The sequence below is a fragment of the Protomyces lactucae-debilis genome (genome assembly GCF_002105105.1).
Source record: "Protomyces lactucae-debilis strain 12-1054 chromosome Unknown BCR37scaffold_1, whole genome shotgun sequence".
Classification (NCBI taxonomy): Eukaryota; Fungi; Ascomycota; class Taphrinomycetes; order Taphrinales; family Protomycetaceae; genus Protomyces; species Protomyces lactucae-debilis.
Genome location: NW_024467993.1, coordinates 362347 through 383511, shown reverse-complemented (window position 1 = coordinate 383511; position 21165 = coordinate 362347). Strand labels below are relative to the sequence as shown.

Sequence of the window (21165 nt, the reverse complement as noted above, 5' to 3'; positions counted from 1 at the left end):
AGACAAGCCTGACTGCAACCTCTTGCCCATCTTGACTCGCTGCTTTGAATAGCTATGGGCAGGCGCAAGTTTATAGACAAGAAGCAGGCGACGACCTTCCAGCTTGTTCACCGATCGCAGCGAGACGCAGAGTATCACAATGACGAGGCGAGCGCCAGGGTCCTGGTTCCACTTGGCAAAGGCGACAGCAGCGATACAGGCGCGAGAGCCACAGTGCAAACCAAGTCTACGTTGGAAAAGGAGTTTGGCGACCAGGTTAGGGCGAATGAGGGTGAAGCGGCAGAATATGGCGTCTACTTCGACGACACAGAATATGACTACATGCAACATCTGCGGCCGACGGGCAGTGTCGATGCCGTTTTGCTAGAGAACCCAGAAACAAAGGCTCGCGGGAAGAAGAAGGAGGCATTCAATCTACCAGATGAAGCGGTGCCTTCGGGAAGCGAAAGGCCACGCAATTATCAGGATCAGCAGGCTGTGCAAGACTCAATATCTGGCTTCAAGCCTGATCTAGACCCTAGTATTCGGGAAGTGCTTGAAGCACTGGAAGAAGAGGAACAAGAAGAGTCTGTTGATGAAGATGCGCCGGCAGATGACTCAGAGGCTTGGTTCAACGAACTGACAGCTGGCGGGGAAGTAGCTGACGCTGGAGATTGGGATGAGGAGTTTGACGAAGGCTGGGAGAGCGACGATACTGCCAAAGCGACGCGTCCTGCTGCCAGAGCGAATAAGTCCGAGTGGGAACAAGAGTTCTCACAGTTCAAAAGAGCTGGTCAAAATGCTATCGATGAAGAAGGCAGTGTTGTCAGTCAAGCATTCACAGCTGCATCTCAAGGGCGGATCAAGCACGGCAACGGCAGCATCGGTACTGGATTCTCCATGTCGTCCTCAGCATTGTGGCGGACTGAGGGACTCACGCTGCTGGACGACCGCTTTGATCGGATTGAGCGCCAATACGACATTGAAGAGGAGGAGAAAGACGAAATGGAGGACTACGATCCGGCGAAGCCCGTCCGGTCTGACTTTGACGGCATCATGGATGAGTTTCTCGGTGAGTTTGAGAACATGGGCAAGAAGGGCGTGCAGGACCGGCGGCGCAATCAGTACTCACTGGACGATGCACGCAATGCCATGGGACGTATACGTGTGAGTGAGGATGCGGGCGAGGGGAGGAAGTAGTCCCTCTGTATTCTCTTGAATGTCCCATCTGAGTCTGGCGTGAGAGAATTCGCAGATGGCGCCTGCCCCGAAGCGAGAGGAATAGAAGACACTTAGACTCATACTCATACCAGGCCCGCACTCCGCTACTGCTGCAGACAGACACCAGCCAGCAGAGGCCGCCTGCCGCTCATCCTCCTGGCCGCCAAACAAGCTTGGGCCTCTGTCTCGCTGCAATGAGCCAGTTCCCGCGTTCCTCCATGTCCATCAACTCGATGCTGGGCACTGCTGCCAGCGACCTGCCGCCAAAGACACAGACAGCAGAGGCGCGACCAAGCAGCGTCCCTGCACAGCAAGGAGTCCCCGTACCCACCGCACTCCGCAGGTCGCCGCATATGCCTTCCTTCCGCGCGTCATCGCAACCACCCGTCCAGCCCATGCACGACCCAGGCCGCTTCTTCCAGCATGCAGTGCATCCTCAGCATACACACCCGCACGAGGCCATGTACAGTCACCAGCAGCAACATCTCCCACACATGTCGCAGCAGCAACCGCATCATGTGCAACATCAGCCGCTACACAATCCCAATGACGGAAGAATGCCGGGTGGAATGCCGCACGGCAGCAGTCTGCATCACCCGCAGCCAGGACATTTCCAGCATCAGCAGAGTATCGCACCACTCGAGTACAGGCCTCCTTTGCTGGTAGATCGCGATCGGGAGCGCGACATGCGCGAACGGGAGAAGGAGCGCGATGTGGAACAGGAACGCGAACGTGAACAGCGTGTCATACGCGAACGTGAAGAGCAGCGCATGCGGGAGCTGCAACAGCGGGAACGCGTCAAGTTGGAACAGCAGCAGCGTCTGCGACAACAGCAGCTCCTACAGCAACAACAGCAGCAGCAGCAACAGCAGCAACAACCACAGGCTGTCAGGGCTCAACACGTCCCGCAATCTTCTCAGACAAAACCACAGCAGGCGCGCAATAAGGAACCAACGGCTCGCCAGCGGAATCGGACGCAGGCCGCACAAAACGGCGAGGGTGGCAAGAGATCAGTCCGGTCGCCTCCTCCAGCTGTGCAAAAGGCTGCGAGGAATGACTACAAAGGCACATCAGTGAGGTCAAACTCACCGGCAGTACCTAGTGCGCAGCCTTCAAATCGACGAGTCCTTCTTCTCAACGCACTCAATAAATTGACCACCGATTTTGTCAAGCAGAAAGATCAGTACTTTAATCACCAGCTGCGTCAGCTCCAAGAGGATCTTTCGAGGCTGCACAACGGCACACATTTGCAGTTCAATGCCGAAATTGCGGATCTTCAAGACATACGAGACGAGACTCTCTACATTGCAAGGGAGGAAGGGCTCAGTAGGCTCACCGAAGCTGATGAAGACTACGAACGAGAAGTGGCAGCCGCAAACGAAGAGTACGAAACGACCAGGACAACACTCAGAGAAGAATTGCTTGCCCATTTGCAGAGCAAGAAGCGCAAGCTCGAGTCTGATCAGAGCCTGACGGACATCTCTCTGCAATCCTCGGTCCTGGGAGCGAATAATGACGCTCCACCCAGTCCATCACTATCGGGAGCGCCAAGAAAGCTGAGGCATCGCGTGCCTGTACCAGTTGTCGGATCGCGCTATCCCTCCACAAGCCTCGTGACCGAGACGGCGCTCGATGGCGTGCTCGAATCAATCGGCGAAACGGTGCGTGCACGCAAAGGAATGGGAGGTGTTGGCGCAGAGGATCGCGTTCGAGACCGCATTGAACGAGAGCGGGAGAAGCTCGTTCGAACCATGCTCGAGGGGTGTCGACCGCATGAAGCCGACGACGACATGGCACTCTTGCGACGCAAGTATATTCCCAAAAAGAATGGCATCAGTCATGCCACGAATGCAGCGAATAGCGTGGCAGCAGGTGCAAAGCGCAAAGCCCCGCCATGATAGGATCAATTTTGTACAAGTATTGAACGGGAAGTGTTCGGCATTAGGCTATCGCTAGGTTCAAAGCACATCTTTTAAAACTGGTTGAAAATCTAAGCTGCAACGGTTTGTACTGGTGCGTAGTCGAGCTGCTCGCTGCGTTCATATTCTGCCATGTCATTTGCCACGATGCAACTCTCTGCCACTACGCGCTCGCTGTCTTTGGCAAACTGTGCAAGTACAGGCAAGACCTCGTCTGAAGCGATTGATCCAAGAGCCTCGGCGGCCTCGTGCCGGACCATGCCTTCCTCTTTTGTGTCTTTCAGTACTTGGATCAAACTTGGCACAGACGCCGGGTGTGACATTTGACCAAAGACATAAGCAATCTCGTGTCGGAACAGTGCAGAGCTGTCTGCAAATCCAGAGGCAAGCGCATGCACGGCAGCATCCGTGCCGATATCGCGAAGTCTGAACATAGCACGGTAGCGATTGAACAGTGACAGCTTTGTATCATTGAGTTCGACTTTCAAAGAAGCCACTTCAGCAGCGACATCTTGTCCAGCTTTGGCCACGGAGGGCGGTGCTGGGTCGACCGATACATAAGCAGATTGTTGCAGCTCCTCAGGACTCGCTTGGCCAGCCTGCTGCTTGATCCACCGAATTCGTTCTATAGCAAGCTCGCACGTCTGTCGTACAATCTCGAGAGGATCGTCACGCTCGTATTTCTCCAATACTGCGAGAATGCGATCATCTCCAATGGCGCCTAGTGCCTCTGCTGCCTCATGTCGGACCATGGGTTGCTGCTGCATATCCTCGAGCACCTTTGTCAGGTGCGCGATTGCAGCCTCCTGTTTTGTCTGACCCAGCACATAAGCTAGCTCGTGCTTCAGCAACTCAGAATCGTCCTTGAAGCCGGCTGCAATGGCATCGATTGCCTGCGAGTCGCCTGCTGCGCCGAGCGCCTTGAGGGAAAAGAGGGCCCTGAAACGCAAGGCCAGCGGTGCCTTCACATTGACCAGTGTCTCTGCGAGGGTTTCTAGCGATACATCCGCCATAGGTAGTGCTCAGCTACTCTTGTCGCAAAGAAGTGATTTGTTCAAGCTGGTTGAGTTGTACTTTTTTGCTTCTCTCGGTCTTCCCGCGGGTCACTCCACTCACCAGACTCACCCAGTGCAGCTTGTTCCTGACTTGGGCGCCGTGCTCTGATCAGGCAGGCCTCTGATTGCCAAGGGAACGGGATAGCTTGACTACCGCTCACATTCTCTGATTACTACCTAGGTATGGACTACTACGAGGCAGACGCCTTTACGACTGAGCTCGTGCAGGACAAAGAGCCACAAGGCGTCGAAGTGCAGCTTCATGCAGCAGGTCAGGCACTTGCTCGCGAGCTGAGCGCCTTTTCAAAGTCTATCCCTTGGTCTGGTATCAATCGCTTCATTTCAGAGGCTGTAGATGCCATGACTGCTGACAGCGCAACGTCGGACCCTGGTCCCTCTCGATCTGCGTCGACTGTCGTCTTCGATAACAACTCTGCCTTGTCGGAAGATGCTCTTGTTGAGGAGCGCATACTGCATCTCATGTCTTCCCCTGCCCTCTTCCTTCAGCTCGACAGCACAACGCCCGACTGGACAGCCTTCGAGCAATTTGATGAAGCCTTCTCTGTCGAAGAGAATGAAGAAGAAATCACAACGCTGCAAGAGCGACATCCGACCCTCTCGAAGACCATGCATGCCCTTGTACCTGAACTGCTCACACAAGATCAGGCATGGGCCCGGTTTTTCTTCTTGTCGGCACAGATTCGCCTCGGACGCCCGGTCAATCTGCGGCAGGCTACGTCGAATGAGGCGCCAGAAAAGATGGCTGCTAGAAGACCACAACGGCAACAAATCCAGCTGACTTCTTCTTTCGAGACTGTCAAGGTCTCTGAGCCGACCAGGAGTGTGTCGCAGCTGTCAGAGGCTTCCTACGACTTTGTTTCTCGGCAACATTCGCCATCACATTCGACATCCAATTTCAGCATGCCCGACGATGGGCTATGAACCCCTTTTTGATTGCATTGCGACGGCGTTTGCATACTTCTTTTACTGCCTCAGTAGGCCTTTTGTATGATATTATTTGCTCTCTTCGAGATTTATGGACCATGCTTTGCTGTGCTTGACCATGAGCTCCAGCTGGCCAGAGAGATTCATCAATATCGTCTATATCCAGCACCTCCGCGCGAGCCACGGTAGCCGCCACCACCTCGATGCCCCCCGCTGTAGCCTCCCCGATCTCGCTCCCAGTCCCGTGGTCTTTCTCTTGAACGCGACCGTGTCCTCTCTTCCGCTGGAGGCTGCACGCCGAGTTCTTTCTTTTTAGCAATGACAGCGTCATTGGCCTCCCCTGCTCGCCTCACGAGCGAGTATCCCTGGTGCAGCTTTCCACCAAAATGATCTGCTAGGCGTCTGTCATTGTCGAGCTTAGAGAGATATGCCCCACAAACATCGCATACCTGCAACTTCTGGTGATCATCGGCGCCGGTGTCGAGTGCCACAAGAGAGCGTTCTCGTTCTTCCTTGTCAATCTTGAGCTTATCGACATTGTAATATTCATCCATTGCGCGAGCCACCAAACCTGCTTCCCCAAGAACCTCAATTTCTTCTAGAGCGAGTTCCACTGCTTCCTCCAAGGCTGTGATTTCTCGCATCGCCTCATTGGCCTTAGCTTGCTCTTCTGGCGACTTCTCTAAACGCCGTTGTGCTGCTTCCACCCGGCGATTGCAATCATCGATGTACTTGTCCAAGTCACGCTTGTAGTCATACTCGAACCCGTACTCGTGGCTTTTCGAGGCAAGCTCGTAGTCTAGCTTGAGCTGCTCACTGTGAATTTTTGGACAAAGTCCCAGGTCAAGCTTGGAAGCAGCAAAGATGTCGTGGGGACACTCGCCAACGAGAAAGGACCGACAGACGTTCCTGTCGGTGAATTCTGTGGGTTGCTGGCCAGAGCTAGAATGGAGAGATTGTGAGCCCATGAGCTGCTCTAACAGCTTGCGTTGTTCTGCTGCCATGTTTTCTCTCGTGTCTCAACGAAGCATGCAGTCAATGAAAGTGGGTCTATACTAGAAGAGAGCGTCAGAGGCAGCCTTGTTTGTGCTCGGGCAGAATGCTAGAGGGCAGCTTGAAGAGATCCTGAGCTGGTCAGTGGTCAATGCCAGTTGTCAATGTACATTCGAGAAGGAGCGCGAGACGAAACAAAAATTGGCGACAAAGACTCGAAGCATACCAGTAGCTGCCTCTTGTATAGCTTGCAAAGCCCCAGTCATGTCTTTCACTGCTACAGCAACCCTAGCAACCGAGTCCAGGCAACTGGAGCCTGTCGGTCAGTACTTCCTTGCTCACGCACGCAGGAAGCGTCACGGCCGCACATTCTCTGAGGATGAACGCATCGAGGCCGAACGCAACGTGAAGCAAGTCGAGGAGGTAGAGGAGGAAGAGGCTGATGAGCCCGAGTCGGCTGAGCTGCTTAAATCTGATCCCAAGAACTGGAAGCAACAAGATCACTACGCTGTGCTTGGTCTTAGCAAGTATCGCTACAAAGCTACCGATGCGCAAATCAAGAAGGCTCACCGAAAGAAGGTCCTCAAGCACCACCCTGACAAGAAGGCTGCAAGTGGAAATGTCAACGACGACTCCTTCTTCAAGTGCATTGCCAAGGCCCATGAGATTCTGTCAGACCCAGTCAAGCGCAGGCAATTCGACTCTGTCGATGAAGGTGCAGACGTGCCCACACCAAAGAAGGGTGCAAAGGACTTTTACAAGTCATGGGGCCGTGCATTTGCTGCCGAAGGTCGTTTCTCAACCAAGCAGCCGGTTCCTGTTCTCGGCAATGCAGAGTCCAGCAAAGAAGAGGTGGACCAATTCTACAACTTCTGGTATGACTTTGACTCTTGGAGAACATTCGAGTATCTTGACAAGGATCTACCAGATGACACAGACAACCGAGACCAGAAGCGCTACCAGGAAAAGAAGAACAAGGCCGAGCGTCAGAAGCGCAAGACTGAGGACACCGCCAGATTGCGCAAGATGGTGGACGATGCGCTTGCCATCGATCCACGCATCAAGATGTTCAAGGACAACGCCAAGAAGGCGAAGGAGAAGGCCAAGTGGGATAAAGAAGCCGGTGCTCGTGAAGCAGCTGAGAAGGCAAGACTCGAAAAGGAGGCGGCAGAGAAGAAGGCTGCTGATGATGAAGCTGCTGCCAAGCTTGCTAGGGACTCCAACAAGAAGGCAAAGGAGGATGCCAAGAAGTCTGCCCGTAAAGACAAGAAGACTGTCAAGGGCGCACTTAAGGATGCCAACTACTTCCATGATGGCTCAGACGACGCACCCATGGATGTGGTAGACAAGGTGCTGACTGAGGTCGAGGCCATGATGGAGAAGTTCGAGGGTCTTGAGCTTCACGAGCTTGCTGAGAAGATCAGTGCAGCTAAGGGTGACAGGTCTCAGATCAAGGCGGCCTTCGTAGAGAAGGGTGCCAGCTTGTGAGTCTACCCAGATAGATAAATTTACATTCGCACTTCTTACTACATTGTAGTCCACCTCATTTCGGAATCGCTCTAGCTAGCTAAAGCCTTTACTGTGAGGCGTTGTTCGTCCACTATCACGTTTGCGTCGCCTCCTCAACTGCATATGACACTGTTATAGCTGCTTCTCATTCGTCAGACCAGCTAGTCCCCGACCTCAATTGATGATGGCAGCTGCTCAGAATGGCACAAAACAGAATGCTCACAATGAGCCCCATGGGACGCGTCGGACCGCTAGTCCTCATGACTCTCCCCGAGCTGCTCTTCAGCTACCTCCATTCTACAATCGGCCATCGCCGCGTCTCCCCCATACACAATCCTTCATGGGCTTGATACGTTCACAGTCGCGGACAGATTTGCTGGTTCGGCAGGCAGGGCTTGCAACGCCAGATGTCTCAACCGATGACTCTGACTTCCACGGTGCTGCAAGTGGTTTGGGTATAGGCAGTATTGCGCCTGGTGCAACCACGCTGACTCCTCACTTCCGTTCCAGTATTGTGCCAACATATGAATACTATGGCTTTGCCGTGTATCTCGGCAGCACTGCACTCTTCATCCTCTATATAACCTGGGCGCTGCTTGGACCGGAACGCCTGGAACGCTGGATCGGCGACCTTGGCTATCCATCACCCTGGTGGGCAACAGCTATACCAGCTTGGTGCGTGGTACTCCTCTTATACATCTACGTGGCTTTGGCGTGCTACAACATTCAGGTATTGACGCCAAAGCTCAACGACACGAGGTGCATGACAGATTCGCATGCGAATATCTGTACAGATCCACAACTGTTTGCACAAGGAACGGACGCTGTCTTAGATTTGCCACCCGGTGTTGTTTCACGCGCACTGTATGCACTACCAGCGGCAGAGAGCACATAGCGAATCACAAGGGCAAGACATCAATCAAGTCTACGCTTGATTTAAACTCTTCTATTGAAGTTCTATTACAATGATCATTCGTAATAAAAGAAACCTCTGTATGTTTGTTTTTTGGTGCAAAAAGAGGCATGTGTCGTTGAGACAGGCCTTCCAGAGCATGTAGTCATCAAAGGATAGTGTGATCCTTGGTATTTGTACTTTTTAAAAGAAAGAAATGCACCCGTGAATGCCACAACAATTCAAGTGACCCTGGTTGAAGATGGGTAGATGTTACAACAAGCTTCGCGTATTATTGCAAGAGGCGATAATGCTGAAAGCAGGTGTAAGTTGTGACGGTGCAGAGAAAGGATGAGCAAAATGATCGGCAAGCAAGCGTGAGCAAGCTTAGAACTTGAGCTCCTTTGGCTTCTCCCAAGACTTGCTCTGGTCGGTGAAGTGGCCGTTGGAGGCAGTCGAGAGGTACCAAGGGGTCTGAAGAGCCAACTCCTTGACGATCTGTCCAGGTCGCAAGTCAAAGTTCTTGCGGATGATGGCAACGAGTTCATCGGAAGTCTTGTCCGAGGTTCCGTAAGACTCAACGAAGATGGAGAGAGGCTCAGCAACACCAATGGCGTAAGAGAGCTGGACAAGAGCACGCTTGGCAAGGCCGGCTTTGAGCAGGGACTTGGCGATCCATCGAGCACAGTATGCAGCAGAACGGTCGACCTTGGAGAAGTCCTTGCCGGAGAAGGCACCACCGCCGTGTGCTCCCCAACCGCCGTAGGTGTCGACAATGATCTTACGACCAGTGAGACCAGCATCACCTTGGGGTCCACCGATAACGAAACGGCCAGAGGGCTGAATGTGGTAAACAGTCTTGTCATCGAGGTACTTGGCAGGAATGGTCTTCTTGATGATCTTCTCAAGAATCTCTGAGCGGAGATCCTCTGTGGTGATGGAGTCAGCGTGCTGTACAGAGACAACAACGGTGTCAACACGAAGAGGGATCACACGGCCACCCTCGTTCTTGTACTCAACAGTGACCTGAGTCTTGGAGTCGGCACGGAGCCAGTCAAGGGATCCATCACGACGAGCAGCAGACATGGCCATGTTGAGCTTGTGCGAAAGGAGCACGGTGAGTGGGAGGAGTTCGGGTGTCTCGTCTGTGGCGTATCCAAACATGATACCTTGGTCACCGGCACCGAGATCCTCAAGGGATTTCTCGTAGTGGAGACCCTGTGCAATGTCGGGAGACTGCTGCTCAATGGCAACGAGCACATTGCAGGTCTTGTAGTCGAAACCCTTCTCTGAGTCATCGTAGCCAATCTGCTTGATGGTGTCTCGGACAATCTTCTGAAAGTCGAGGTGTGCCTTGGTGGTGATCTCACCAAAGACCATGATCATACCGGTCTTTGCAGCAGTCTCACAGGCGACCTTGGACATGGGGTCCTCGCGGAGACATGCGTCCAAGATGGCGTCGGAGACTTGGTCACAGATCTTGTCTGGGTGACCTGTTGCGTGTCAGTGTTTGTCAAGAGAGATGAATGCTAAGAGAGTACGTACCCTCGCCGACGGATTCTGAGGTGAAGAGGAAAGTAGACATGGTTCCTTCCTGTGTGTGGTGGTTGGTGGTGGTGGTGGTTGTGTGCAGTGGTGGAAAAGTCGCGCAATCAACGAGCGAGCAAGTCACGCAGCCAACCAGGCGAGATGTCCAGCTCTGTACGGGCGAGAAAACTGCCTGATGGGGCAGTCTACCCGTCTGATCATCTACCTACCTACACACCAGCTCCTTCCTGCCTCTTTCTCTCCTGCTTCCTAGTGAGAGACAGCCAGCAGATGGGCCAATCAGGCATCGCACGTGAGGCATGCCGTGGTTAGGGTTAGGCAGGCTCAGGCACCACACTACGACCATATACAGATACACATACATATCATACTACTGCATCTGCCGCTAATACTGGCTTTCGGGAGCTGCCATCTAGCTACTTGCCCGCTGAATGTCGACTGGAGCTGTATTCAGCAAGCCGCAGAAGCTCATCAAAACTGAGGATGACCTGGCCAGCTTTCGCCAGAGTGATGCATATGAAAGAATCGTCTCCTTCATCCGGCTGGTTTGTTCCAAGCTGCCTGGGACAAGCATGCAAGATCAATTCAAAACTTCGTCTACCGTTAAGGTACTGCTCGAGATGATCGAGCAGTGTCGCTCATATATTACACGGTGCCCTCCGCATCAGGGAGCGCAGCGCTTTGGCAATCTAGCATTTCGAGATTGGCATAGTCAATTGGAGAAACACGCGTCCAGTCAAATAGCTGCCATCTTGCCTGATGCACTCTGCGCTGCCTCTGTTGAACTCTTGCCCTACTTCACCGGGTCATTCGGCTCTAGCCAGCGATTGGATTACGGTACCGGTCATGAACTCTCCTTCCTGGCCTTTGTTTGTGCCCTCTTTCAACTCAGGCTTCTCGATCAGAATTCGGAAGATGATCTCCGCAGCATAGCCCTGGTTGTGTTCCCCAAGTACAATGCTCTCATTCAAGAGCTTGTGGTGACCTACACGCTTGAGCCAGCTGGGTCGCATGGTGTTTGGGGACTCGACGATCACTTTGCCATACCATACCTATTTGGTGCAGCTCAACTATCACACTTGGAGCCGGACGCTCTGCCGTGTCCCGCAGACATCACAAAGCCGAAAGAAGTGTCCGAGCACCAAAGCAAGAACTTGTACTTCAATGCTGTGGCCTTCATCAACGAGGTCAAGAAAGGTCCGTTCTGGGAGCACTCCCCAATGCTTTATGATATCTCTGGTGTGCCAAACTGGTCCAAGATCGCAAGTGGTATGCTGAAAATGTATCAAGCAGAGGTGCTGATGAAGTACCCTGTTGTGCAGCACTTCCCCTTTGGCCCGACCTTCTTTCCCTTCACAGCACTGAAGACGTCTCTTGCCCATGCACAAACACAAAATTCGAAGTAGACGTCGACTTCTTCCGCGACCTGCTCCTCCATTTCTAGCCTTGCGTAGCATACACACTCATGATCATGCCCCTCAGTGCCCCTTGGTGATGCGTGGGACTATTCTGAATTTTGAATTTTCAAAGTTTCCAATGCGCCGACAAAATAGATTACACAAGACACCATTGCATGTTCTTCTCTCGGTCGGCCGCAGTCAGGGCCATCCCTTGGCAGTTTGCGCAGTCGAACAGGGGTATATGTTGCTTTCGAGCAGCCCGGAATGCCCGTCTGAATCCATTTGACCGTGGCTTCTCAACCACGACACGCTGGCTGGACGAGCCCACAGAGGCCATCAAGGCGGCACCTACAGAGTCTTCAGCCAGATCAGAGAATCCCGCAGGTCAGGTCGTCGATAAGCCGCATGCTTGGGAGAAGTATGCCGACAGGGTACATCCAAAACTGAGAGAGACCCTCAGAAGTGTCTTCAGATACACACACATGTCCCCTGTGCAGCAGATCATTGTCGGCAAGATGCCGTTTACTCAGGATCTTCTGGTAAGATCGCAAACAGGAACAGGCAAGACTCTCGGGTTTCTCATTCCCGCAGGGCAAAAACTCTTAGAGCGTGATGATGAGCTGGCCAAGACTCTTTCAAAGAGGGCACTCAAGGAATACGGCAACAAGAATGCATCGTGCTTGATCATTTCCCCTACCAGAGAACTGGCTTCTCAGCTTGCAACGGAGGCCCGCAGATTATTTGCGCATCAGGACAGCAACTACAAGGCACTTTTGCTCATTGGTGGCGACAAGCTCAAGGACACGCTCAAACTCATGCTGCGCGAACGCAATGATTTCATCGTTGCTACACCAGGAAGGCTGATGCAGTTGCTCAGGGAGGAGCCCGACTTCCGAGATCGGATTGCGAGTATCAAGACTGTCATCTTCGATGAAGCCGATACTTTGCTTGACTTTGGATTTCGTCGAGACTTGGAGGACATTGTTACCTACTTACCAAAGGAACGACAGACATTCTTGTTCTCTGCAACCCTGTCCCCAGAGGTCAAGAGCATCGCCAGGTCTTTCATGAAGAATTACGAATACATCGACACGACACCCAAGGATGGCGCCGGCGCACTCACGCAAATCAAGCAGCAGTATATGATCGTTCCTCTCGCAGAGCAGCTTCATGTCACCCTGGATCTCATCAATGAAACTCTCGCCAACAAGGCCTCTGCCAAAGTCATCGTCTTCCTGCCGACAACCACGCTCACTGTGCTTTATCGACAAGCATTCTCAGTTCTCCGGCAACTGTACAAGGCAGAGCATGTGCAGAACTTTGCTATCCACTCGCTACTGCAGCAGGAAAAACGAAGTAAAGTGTCAAAGGCATTTCGAGAATCTGCCTCTGGCACTGTCCTCTTCTCGACGGATGTATCAGCTCGTGGCGTCGACTATCCCGGCGTCGATTTGGTCATTCAATTGGGTGCTCCTCGCGATACAGACATCTACACTCACAAGGTTGGACGAACAGGCCGAGCCGGCAAATCGGGTCGCTCGGTTTTAATGCTGGATCCAATTGAGCAGAGATTCCTTAAAACGCTGCCGTCTGGTCTAACCATCACTGAGCTTTCAAAGGACGAAATCACCCACGCGAAAGACAGAGAGTCGTCGACAACGCAAGCAGTCTACGCAGAAGCCGCAAGATTCGTCTCCTACGGGTCAGTGCTGAGCTCTGCCTTCGGGCCTTACCACAATGCACTCTCCGCCAGGAGACGGGACTTTGGATACAATACATCTCAGGTTGAAGCCGCATTGGAAGCATGGTGGTACTCTTTGTCGGTCTTGCCTGTACCGACAGTGCGAGCTGCACCAGGAAGAGGTCAACGCGGCGCTTCAGGCAATGGTTCAGCAGAAAGAAGAAGTGAGTCCTCATCTATGTCTCGAGACGCCTCAGGCTATTCGACAGGCCCTAGGTCCAGAGGCCCGCCTACTTATTCTAGGGGCAATTTCGCTTATTTCCGACATGAAACTTTCGGCACGCCTCGCCCCAAACAGTATGGTCGGAAAGCCATGCTGAATGGTTCCTACGCACCAAAATATCCATCAGGGATTAGGGAGGAAGTAGCGACCGGTGGCATTAGAGGCCGAAGAACCACCAACCGATGGACTTGAGACGGCTGGTTTCATTGCATAGCATAGTATTGAAAATGTAATGAATTTCATTCCTGTACTGTTGAAGCTATATCCCATCTCCCAGAGAACGTCGACTTCGTCTAGCCAGGAGACCATCTCAGCTACGTCGCTCTTGACTAAAGTTACCATCTCGTGATGTCAGATGGATTTGCAGAATCCGAAGGCTGTCAAATTTGCAGACTCAAAGGACGACTTCAATCTTGCAATTGGCAGCTGGTCGTGATGGAATGCTTCTCAATCATCTTTTAAGCAGGTAGCTATCGATGATTGAACTGAGAGTTCTCGAAGATGCTGTGGGTGTAATGCTCAAGGAGCATCAAATCGAACCGTTCCTCGGAGAGCTCTTCTTCTGGCAAGATATCGCCTCACAATTGACCAAGTATGCCAATTTAGGCTTTGAACAGGAGAGTCAACAGGATGTTGCATGGACAATGACTGCTTTGCGTCTCATTCAGATTGCGTGTGCAACGACCAGCGACTGCCAAGCGCTGGCTCTAGCCTCCCGCATCCATGAGCCTGTCATTAAGATTGTTGCCAAGCATCTGACAGCGGACCATGACAAGCTAGCATGGAGGAGTATGGCTGTACTGTCAAATATGGTCACTCGCAATGCAGCAGTTGCTGAAGTGCTCTATCCTATAGTTCTGAAGGCTTTGCCGTTGCAACAAACTCTGCAGAATGGCAACACACTGGAACCCTCCCTTGTCTTCCTGCGCAATTCTGTTTACGCTGATAAGACGTTCTTGAACTTGCTATCTAAAGATGGACCACTGCTAGTCAGCTTGCTTTCCACATCGGAAGAAGGCGGTCTCCTGGGGCAGCAAGGAGCGGGCCAGCTTGTCTCCGCCATTATTGAAGAACTCATGCAGAATGATTGCCTAGAGAGCGTTATCCATTCTCTTTACCAAGAAGTTGACTCTACAAGGGTCGAAATCCGTTATTTATGGGAACTCATCAGAGATCTCTGTTCACAGGAAACGCTGCCTCAGCGTCTGGATGTCAAGGTCCCTTTGACAATCGTTGCCATGCTCTACCAGAGCCTAGCGGAGCTGGGAAACCTGCAGGAGAACAATCCCACGCAAAATGATCTCATTCTATGGCAAATTCTGGCATGTCAAGCAGCAGCCTTGTCATCCATCTTGTCGAATGAACAGCAGCAAAACCTGCTCAAAGACCAGGCTATTCAAGCCTCGGTCACTCCAGTTGTTGAGCTTCTAGGCATTGCGCATCTTCGTTTCCCGAGAACCACGGGCGGAAGAATGAAAAACGTTGACGAAACAGTTGTGGTCAGAAACCTCAAGCGCGATTGTATAGCCATCATCATGAACCTTTCCTACGGCAACAAAGAAATTCAAGATCTTGTCAGGACAACGGGTGGCCTCGCACTTGTTTTAGCACAGTGCAACATCGATGAAAGCAATCCTTACATCAAGGAGTGGGCTACTGTGTGCATGCGCGTTCTCTTGGAAGGCAATTTGGAGAACCAAGCTCAAGTCGAAAACATGACGCCAATTGGTACGCAGCAGACCCCCGAGCTTGATGAACTTGGATTGCAAAGTTATTTGACGCCGGACGGTAAAGTGGAGCTTCGGCAATTGGCAAACGATCAGGGGGTACAGGCCACAATTACCAGTATCAATGACAGCTATGAGGATTGAGCTTCATGGTGTGTTTCTATGCTCCGCTATTTGGTGCATCGAATTCAAGACCATCTTGTCCAGTGTTGTGCATGATTCCCACGTCCTCATCCAGTTCATCTTGTTGCAAAGTATGTGGTTGCAGCGTATCGACCGCAAGGGTCTTGTTGAGCTCTTCCTCCCGAATAGCTTCATTTTCAGCACGCTTTTCGGGCGTGGCCATCTGCTCAGGAGTCAGCTCTGCTACGCGGGCTGCTGGAAGTTGTCCAGACTTGACGGCATTCAGGAGCTCGGGGTTTGTCTGAAGAATGTCAGTATTTCTTGAGCAGCAGTGACATGATGGCTCACTTTCAAATTGGCAGCTTTGGAGCGCACCTCGTCTTTATATTGCTTCTCATCACCTGCAGCGTGCTCAGCGATGGATTTCTCCACCTGACGGGCTAGCGGTTCGTCTTGAATAGACTTATTGAGCAAATTGACACAGGCTTCTCGAGACATTTGAGTATTGTCTGTTGTGCAGATTCAGAGGAGCTAATTCGAAGACTTCACAGTGGCAAGCGTATCTAGATAGCAAGCAACTCTAGGCACAGAGTATGTAGATTGATGAACAGCGATGTGTATGCTGCTCAAATCCAATGACGTCAAACAAGAATGTAGGCAGTCACATTGATGCGACGATCCAAATTCACAGAGCATGATGGACATCGAATGACTACCGCGCTCCTGCAGCGGCCCTTGCACCACGTCCACGAGTCGAAGAGACGCCACGGCCTCTCGCCGAACTGCCACCACGTTTGGGAGCAGAAGTCTGCGATGACCCAGTACCGGGTAGACTCTGACGAGGAGGCGGCCGCTCAACAAAAGAGTCGTCTGTAGTCATGAAAGTGTTATCAGCACCGCTGCCGCCTTTATTGGTGGCAGTCTTGTACTCTGGCTGCCAGGACGACGCTTGACGTTCAGCGGCACGCTTGAATGATTCTGCCACTGGTGCCTGCGAAAATGCATTAGCTCAATTGAACATGACAACATTGGTCTGTCTACCTCTGGGAAATCAACACAGAACGCATTGACGCTGAGACCATAGAGGAAACTCGCGAAGCTCTCGTTAAAGCGCGAAACACCCTGACCGAGCTCAACAACCTGCTGCATGTTGGCGTGAAAGTCGCTGAAGGAGTCAGCTAGCTCAGCAAACGCCACATCTAATGATTCGAGAGGCATGTCGCTCACTTCACCGCCGCCCGTGCTGTTTCTTGACTGTGAGAGAGCTGAGAGGGAGCCGCGTTCAATGCGGCGCAACGGCGTTGTCGGCCTGCTCGACCGGCGCTGTGAGGTAGACATCTAGTTTATCTGTATGACGGTGGTTGATTGGCAAGGCGCTAGCTAGATACACAGCTTGCTCCAGTCCCCTGCTTTGGTCGAGGATGTCTGTGACAGTCTGTCGCGTTCTTGTGTGATTTGTTGTTGGACGCGAACACGAAATTTGACCGTCACCAATATACAGATTATACAGAGCACACTTGGTCTATAGGATACATCCTCTCGTGTATTGCCCATCTGCTTCGAGGACTGCTTCGAATCTCCATGCAGCATGTGGTCAATGTCGTGCTTCGACTCGATCTGTAGACGCCAGAGGAGCCGTCAGCCGTTGAGAGTAGACTTGATCGCCTTCTTCGCCAAACGGATCCTGTGCTCGAAGCCCCAAAGACCTACCAATCACGGCCTCTGCAAAGCTTGCAGCGTAGATTTGACCGTAGTGGAAGGCGCCGTGTGCTGGAACTCATGGCAGGCCTGAATTGTTGCCGAGTATCCAATGCATGTTTGTATTCATAATACTGCAGTCCTTGTCTTACCACTGTCAATCAGGCATGCCTAAATCCAAGACCTCTATCCGCCGCGGACTCCGCGAACGCTCGTCTGTTCATCGCTCATAGTGGTCAAATCAGTAGCCTGCGTCACCTGTAATCTTCTTGAGCTCCCATTCGCTTTCGAATCGCTTCTTGAGCTGATCGAGCTGGACCAGTACAATCTGGCACGCTGCCATGACGGCCGCTTTGGGCTCGAACCCTTCAACGGTCTGAATCCGCAGAATGAAACTGTGATCGAGCGGATGTTCCACTTTATACGCCGCAAAGAGCACTCTATCGTCCTTGAGCAGCTGTGATCGCAGTAGATTCCCGAGTGTGTGGTCTTCCTTCTCAAACTTGATGGTTGCGCAGTTTGGCAGCTTCGAGTCTGGTGTGACGGCGACCTTGGCAACACCTTCTGGAACAAGAATGAGCTCATAGCGTTCTGGTGCGTTCGTCATGATGAAGAGAGCTGATGGGGCCTGTGTCTGTATGTGAAGGAGTCTCTTCGTTGCTGCTTTCGTGATTTCGAAATTCTCACCGAACGAGGACGACGACGACCAGAGACAGGCAGAGATACGGACTAACCTCGTGCAGCAGGTGCGACAAGCAGAGGCCGACGGACGGTAGTCAAGATCCCAGCCAGACAGATGCAGCGGTCGCTTTCTCTGTTGCGCAGCAGACCGCTTGCAGCAAGGACATTCGCAAGCTCAAGTCTCTGCAGAAATACTCAAACGCCAAACCTGGTGACTGGACAAGCGCAGAGGAGTCGAGGAGCAGAGGGAAACGACTACGATCCTTCTGTATCTTTTGGCTACAGACCCGAATCACGGTCGTATTTCACAGGCAACAGCGTCTACAATGATAATCTGCTAGCACTCGAGCGTATCGTCCGCAAGTATTCCAAGCTACCGGAGCTACCTCTTGGTCAGTATCCAAAGACCTATTGGAGGTCGATTGAGCAGTACCGGGAGATTGATACGACGAGCCATGTGCGGCCTACAGACCACAAGAAGTTGCTTCAACTGCTCAACCGCCTCAACCGTATCGATCGGGCTTACATGCCACAAGAAGTGCAAGACATCATGGCTTACTATACGCGTGAGCGCCTTGGCTCAGAACCTCTCAAGAAGGAGTTGAAGCCAGACAGCTTCGGCCGCACATTTGGTGTTGGCAGGCGGAAGGAATCTGTTGCGAGGGTCTGGGTTGTGCCTGGCAAGGGTGAGCTGTTCATCAATGGACGCGGTCTAAAGGACTTTAGCAAAGGTCCACATGACAAGGAGAGCATTCTTTTGCCGCTAGACACGACAGGACGTTTGGACAAGTACAACATCTGGGCGTATGTGGACGGCGGTGGTACCACAGGCCAGGCAGAAGCCATCCAGCTTGGCATGGCCAAGGCACTAGTCATCCACGAGCCAGAACTGAAGCCGAGCTTGAGGAAGGCTGGATGCATCACAGCAGACAGCAGGCGTGTCGAGCGTAAAAAGACGGGTAAGCCCAAGGCTCGCAAGAGCTACACATGGGTCAAGCGATAGAGCTCATGTAATATGTAGACCATCAGCAGAACAAATCGCATACGCAAATAGTCGACAGGCGATTAGAAAATAGTGATGGATGCATTCGCTTGAAGTACAACAGATTAAAAGCAAGAGGCCGATGATGTACGCCTGCATCAGACTGCGAGAAATTGCACCATTTTCTTTGTACGCTAAAGACTCGTTAGCATGACTGTAGTGAAAGCACAAGCAGCGTACCTCTTTGTACATGACTCGGTGTCCGCATGACCGACAACGAATGACCTCGCGCATTTGGATGTTGTTCTTCTGTCCACAATCGGCGCAGATGTAGTTGACCTTGTCTGCCTTGACGGGCCCGCTCTCGTCCGGGTTGTAAGAAGCGCTCATCTGCTTGGTTTGTGTGGTGCTTGCTGATGTCTGCGATGTCCGAGAAAATCAAAATCTCGCCGACCACCAGCTACAGGCACCCGTCCAACTGTAATACTTCGCGGTTTCTCTCTTGATGCAGCGCCAGACTGACAGATGAGCAAGCGACAGGCTGTCAAGCAAGCACTTCTCAAGCTCTTGCCGGAAGTACAGGACGCGACGCTGCCCAGAGAACTCGAAGAGCTCACCCATGCTTTGGACAATGTTCAAGTACACCTAGAGGACAATCAAAAAGCTGCTAAACTCTATCTATGTGCGCACATTGCGTGTGATCAGCTCTCTCATTCATTGGGACTACCAGACCTGCGACTTGATCGGCCACCTGTCCCGCCGAATCGCTACCGGAAGCTCTATGAGCAGATATCGCGCGATCCTCAGATACGCAATGTGCTCTCTCGTACTTCAAAGTCCACTTCGGCTCAAGAAGAACGTGAGGCTGAGCAGGCCTTGGTCAGAGAGGTTTGTGAGCAGTACGGGCTGCAGGTGCCCACCAATGTGGTGCAGAAGATCATGGAAGTGTCTTTCGATATCCGCCGTGGTTTCAAGATGGAAGCTCTTGTTGCTGCCTCATATCTGGTGTCTGTATCTGTGATGAAGAAGCAGAAAATCAATGCCGACAAGAAAGAGTATGACGAAGACGCAGAAATCGACGAGGATGATCATCGAGCCATCGACAGCAAAGTCAGGGAGTCGCTCGCCAGGGACTTGAGCGTTGATGAAGGCGAGATCACAAGAGCGTACAAGCAACTCGTCGATACTGTGGGCGATAAGAATTGGTTCCTCGCGTTGATGCTCGGCACAAATCTGGTCGCAGGCCCAGCAAAACCAGCGAACGCTACCGACAAGCGTTTCGTGCTCGCGACAATGGTAAGAAGTATGGTTCTGCTCAGACTTGATCTAATCGACAGGTTCAACCAATGTATGACTTTCGCAGCACCAGGAACATGCAGAGGCAGACAGAATGGGAGGCGAGCATGCTGGAGCAAATTCGAAAGAGGCGCCAGGCCCTTGAGACCGTTAGCTGATATATGGCAGTTAGTGCGGCACTGACTGATGCCTCGATGTACATAATATGTCAATGTCAATTTCAGTCAATGGACCAGCTTTCTGTAGACGACCCGTAAATGTGACTGCAGTTAGTCCTCCCACCCGCCCGTCTTCAATTCGCCCAACATTCACAATCGTGGAGTTCCAGCAGCACGCTTCCTCAGGCTCTTCTCTAGGCGCTCTATCTGTTCTTGGCCGCATACACAGCACATCTCAGATTCCTCTGTCTATTGCTGCTACTATGTCTACCTTTCAAAAGCTTTGGAACTCGCCTGTTGGCCCCAAGACGTCCCATTTTTGGTATGCAGATGCGCGCTCTCTGGAGACGTAATTCGCACCAGTCATCATGCTAACGCGCGTATAGGGCTCCCGTAGCAAAGATGGTATATCTTACCTGACACGGCGATGGACTTGGCCGCGCATATCACTCCAAGATTGGGATATAGCCTGCTTGGAGAGATTCGCTTTTCTGGCGCTGCTATTTTCAAATACGCTGCTAACACCTTAGTGCGTTGCCGCGGCCTCTTTTGCCGACTACTTCAGGCCCGCAGAGCAGATCTCCATGTCTCAACAAGGCGCCTTGATGGTGACGGGCAGTATCTGGACACGGTGGTGTTTTGTGATTACACCAAAGAACTACGCATTGGCAGCTATCAATGCATCTGTTGGTCTAGGTGGCGGCTATCAATTCTTCCGGGTACGGCTCATGGCCCTTGGTGACTATGTATCATGAAGGGATGCTAACATGTTAGGCATACAATTGGCATAGGCAACATCCAGAAGCGAGCATTAAGGACCACGAGAAGAAGGTGCTCAAGGACAAGGCTGCTACTGAAAAGCTTGCCACAAAGGAAGCCAGTGTGGGCGCATAGACTCAGCGAAATGATTGTTGCATCCAATATTGGGTGCTGTGAGTTGGAATCTTGGCTCATCTATGGGATCTGGAGGTAGATGATATACCTCGATGCATGAATATCCTTCTTGATCTGGTCCTTGTGTCTGTAGCCCCTAGCAGCATCCGCCAACTCCCTCTGACAAGTGCCTGCCTGGATC

The 21165-nt window shown here is 52.2% G+C and overlaps 18 protein-coding genes across 18 annotated transcripts; 11 read left to right on the top strand and 7 right to left on the bottom strand.

The window, feature by feature from the left end:
- Positions 1-54: 54 nt before the first annotated feature.
- Positions 55-1149, top strand: BCR37DRAFT_334202 (Low temperature viability protein; the record flags this gene model as incomplete). The annotated part of the gene is made up of 1 exon (XM_040867135.1): positions 55-1149. A coding segment is annotated over one exon (1095 nt), but the record flags the coding sequence as incomplete, so codon positions are not given.
- Positions 1150-1286: 137 nt separating this feature from the next.
- BCR37DRAFT_6672 (Sds3-like-domain-containing protein) lies at positions 1287-3144 on the top strand. Its single transcript, XM_040872428.1, has one exon. The coding sequence runs from the start codon at positions 1395-1397 to the stop codon at positions 3096-3098; it is 1704 nt and encodes a 567-aa protein (XP_040728241.1). The 5' UTR covers positions 1287-1394; the 3' UTR covers positions 3099-3144.
- On the bottom strand, positions 3124-4183 carry BCR37DRAFT_375622 (Deoxyhypusine hydroxylase). The gene has a single exon (XM_040868422.1). The coding sequence runs from the start codon at positions 4130-4132 to the stop codon at positions 3191-3193; it is 942 nt and encodes a 313-aa protein (XP_040728240.1). The 5' UTR covers positions 4133-4183; the 3' UTR covers positions 3124-3190.
- Positions 4184-4534: 351 nt separating this feature from the next.
- On the top strand, positions 4535-5116 carry BCR37DRAFT_385034 (uncharacterized protein; the record flags this gene model as incomplete). Its single annotated transcript, XM_040870316.1, has 1 exon — positions 4535-5116. The coding sequence occupies one exon, from the start codon at positions 4535-4537 to the stop codon at positions 5114-5116; it is 582 nt and encodes a 193-aa protein (XP_040728239.1).
- A 74-nt stretch (positions 5117-5190) lies between these two features.
- BCR37DRAFT_6669 (uncharacterized protein) lies at positions 5191-6249 on the bottom strand. Its single transcript, XM_040872427.1, has one exon. It carries the CDS (start codon positions 6121-6123, stop codon positions 5266-5268), a length of 858 nt encoding a protein of 285 aa, XP_040728238.1. The 5' UTR covers positions 6124-6249; the 3' UTR covers positions 5191-5265.
- Positions 6250-6415: 166 nt separating this feature from the next.
- Positions 6416-7582, top strand: BCR37DRAFT_335239 (DnaJ domain-containing protein; the record flags this gene model as incomplete). The annotated part of the gene is made up of 1 exon (XM_040867175.1): positions 6416-7582. A coding segment is annotated over one exon (1167 nt), but the record flags the coding sequence as incomplete, so codon positions are not given.
- Positions 7583-8135: 553 nt separating this feature from the next.
- On the top strand, positions 8136-8402 carry BCR37DRAFT_336020 (PIG-P protein; the record flags this gene model as incomplete). The annotated part of the gene is made up of 1 exon (XM_040867210.1): positions 8136-8402. A coding segment is annotated over one exon (267 nt), but the record flags the coding sequence as incomplete, so codon positions are not given.
- A 498-nt stretch (positions 8403-8900) lies between these two features.
- BCR37DRAFT_401607 (S-adenosylmethionine synthase) lies at positions 8901-10098 on the bottom strand (the record flags this gene model as incomplete). The annotated part of the gene is made up of 2 exons (XM_040871848.1): positions 8901-10006; positions 10059-10098. The coding sequence occupies 2 exons, from the start codon at positions 10096-10098 to the stop codon at positions 8901-8903; spliced, it is 1146 nt and encodes a 381-aa protein (XP_040728235.1).
- Positions 10099-10193: 95 nt separating this feature from the next.
- On the top strand, positions 10194-11549 carry BCR37DRAFT_375618 (Phosphotyrosyl phosphatase activator). Its single transcript, XM_040868421.1, has one exon. The coding sequence runs from the start codon at positions 10493-10495 to the stop codon at positions 11465-11467; it is 975 nt and encodes a 324-aa protein (XP_040728234.1). The 5' UTR covers positions 10194-10492; the 3' UTR covers positions 11468-11549.
- A 74-nt stretch (positions 11550-11623) lies between these two features.
- BCR37DRAFT_375617 (P-loop containing nucleoside triphosphate hydrolase protein) lies at positions 11624-13702 on the top strand. The gene has a single exon (XM_040868420.1). It carries the CDS (start codon positions 11635-11637, stop codon positions 13615-13617), a length of 1983 nt encoding a protein of 660 aa, XP_040728233.1. The 5' UTR covers positions 11624-11634; the 3' UTR covers positions 13618-13702.
- Positions 13703-13773: 71 nt separating this feature from the next.
- BCR37DRAFT_6359 (spinocerebellar ataxia type 10 protein domain-containing protein) lies at positions 13774-15724 on the top strand. Its single transcript, XM_040872408.1, has one exon. It carries the CDS (start codon positions 13902-13904, stop codon positions 15294-15296), a length of 1395 nt encoding a protein of 464 aa, XP_040728232.1. The 5' UTR covers positions 13774-13901; the 3' UTR covers positions 15297-15724.
- On the bottom strand, positions 15248-15877 carry BCR37DRAFT_375616 (uncharacterized protein). The gene is made up of 2 exons (XM_040868419.1): positions 15624-15877; positions 15248-15576 (listed from the first exon to the last, which is right to left on the bottom strand). Exons 1-2 carry the CDS (start codon positions 15771-15773, stop codon positions 15313-15315), a joined length of 414 nt encoding a protein of 137 aa, XP_040728231.1. The 5' UTR covers positions 15774-15877; the 3' UTR covers positions 15248-15312.
- Positions 15878-16122: 245 nt separating this feature from the next.
- On the bottom strand, positions 16123-16487 carry BCR37DRAFT_338054 (DASH complex subunit Dam1-domain-containing protein; the record flags this gene model as incomplete). The annotated part of the gene is made up of 2 exons (XM_040867288.1): positions 16123-16266; positions 16317-16487. Coding segments are annotated over 2 exons (315 nt in total), but the record flags the coding sequence as incomplete, so codon positions are not given.
- A 727-nt stretch (positions 16488-17214) lies between these two features.
- BCR37DRAFT_342393 (DNA-directed RNA polymerase) lies at positions 17215-17580 on the bottom strand (the record flags this gene model as incomplete). The annotated part of the gene is made up of 1 exon (XM_040867429.1): positions 17215-17580. One exon carries the CDS (start codon positions 17578-17580, stop codon positions 17215-17217), a length of 366 nt encoding a protein of 121 aa, XP_040728229.1.
- BCR37DRAFT_375611 (ribosomal protein S5 domain 2-type protein) lies at positions 17447-18756 on the top strand. The gene has a single exon (XM_040868418.1). The coding sequence runs from the start codon at positions 17770-17772 to the stop codon at positions 18655-18657; it is 888 nt and encodes a 295-aa protein (XP_040728228.1). The 5' UTR covers positions 17447-17769; the 3' UTR covers positions 18658-18756.
- Positions 18757-18794: 38 nt separating this feature from the next.
- BCR37DRAFT_342247 (DNA directed RNA polymerase) lies at positions 18795-19026 on the bottom strand (the record flags this gene model as incomplete). The annotated part of the gene is made up of 2 exons (XM_040867421.1): positions 18795-18830; positions 18877-19026. The coding sequence occupies 2 exons, from the start codon at positions 19024-19026 to the stop codon at positions 18795-18797; spliced, it is 186 nt and encodes a 61-aa protein (XP_040728227.1).
- BCR37DRAFT_363410 (uncharacterized protein) lies at positions 18877-20412 on the top strand. The gene is made up of 2 exons (XM_040868244.1): positions 18877-19932; positions 19974-20412. Exons 1-2 carry the CDS (start codon positions 19162-19164, stop codon positions 20088-20090), a joined length of 888 nt encoding a protein of 295 aa, XP_040728226.1. The 5' UTR covers positions 18877-19161; the 3' UTR covers positions 20091-20412.
- On the top strand, positions 20342-20812 carry BCR37DRAFT_331052 (mitochondrial pyruvate carrier; the record flags this gene model as incomplete). Its single annotated transcript, XM_040867005.1, has 3 exons — positions 20342-20412; positions 20477-20495; positions 20621-20812. Coding segments are annotated over 3 exons (282 nt in total), but the record flags the coding sequence as incomplete, so codon positions are not given.
- Between the last annotated feature and the right edge of the window lie 353 nt (positions 20813-21165).

Bases quoted from the DNA above. Each gene is read 5' to 3' on its own strand.
- BCR37DRAFT_6672 (XM_040872428.1), top strand. From the start codon at position 1,395: ATGAGCCAGTTCCCGCGTTCCTCCATGTCCATCAACTCGATGCTGGGC.
- BCR37DRAFT_375622 (XM_040868422.1), bottom strand. From the start codon at position 4,132: ATGGCGGATGTATCGCTAGAAACCCTCGCAGAGACACTGGTCAATGTG.
- BCR37DRAFT_6669 (XM_040872427.1), bottom strand. From the start codon at position 6,123: ATGGCAGCAGAACAACGCAAGCTGTTAGAGCAGCTCATGGGCTCACAA.
- BCR37DRAFT_375618 (XM_040868421.1), top strand. From the start codon at position 10,493: ATGTCGACTGGAGCTGTATTCAGCAAGCCGCAGAAGCTCATCAAAACT.
- BCR37DRAFT_375617 (XM_040868420.1), top strand. From the start codon at position 11,635: ATGTTCTTCTCTCGGTCGGCCGCAGTCAGGGCCATCCCTTGGCAGTTT.
- BCR37DRAFT_6359 (XM_040872408.1), top strand. From the start codon at position 13,902: ATGATTGAACTGAGAGTTCTCGAAGATGCTGTGGGTGTAATGCTCAAG.
- BCR37DRAFT_375616 (XM_040868419.1), bottom strand. From the start codon at position 15,773: ATGTCTCGAGAAGCCTGTGTCAATTTGCTCAATAAGTCTATTCAAGAC. The intron at 15,577-15,623 runs GTGAGCCATCAT...GACATTCTTCAG, and splicing joins CCAAAGCTGCCAATTTGAAA to ACAAACCCCGAGCTCCTGAA.
- BCR37DRAFT_375611 (XM_040868418.1), top strand. From the start codon at position 17,770: ATGCAGCGGTCGCTTTCTCTGTTGCGCAGCAGACCGCTTGCAGCAAGG.
- BCR37DRAFT_363410 (XM_040868244.1), top strand. From the start codon at position 19,162: ATGAGCAAGCGACAGGCTGTCAAGCAAGCACTTCTCAAGCTCTTGCCG. The intron at 19,933-19,973 runs GTAAGAAGTATG...TCTAATCGACAG, and splicing joins GTTTCGTGCTCGCGACAATG to GTTCAACCAATGTATGACTT.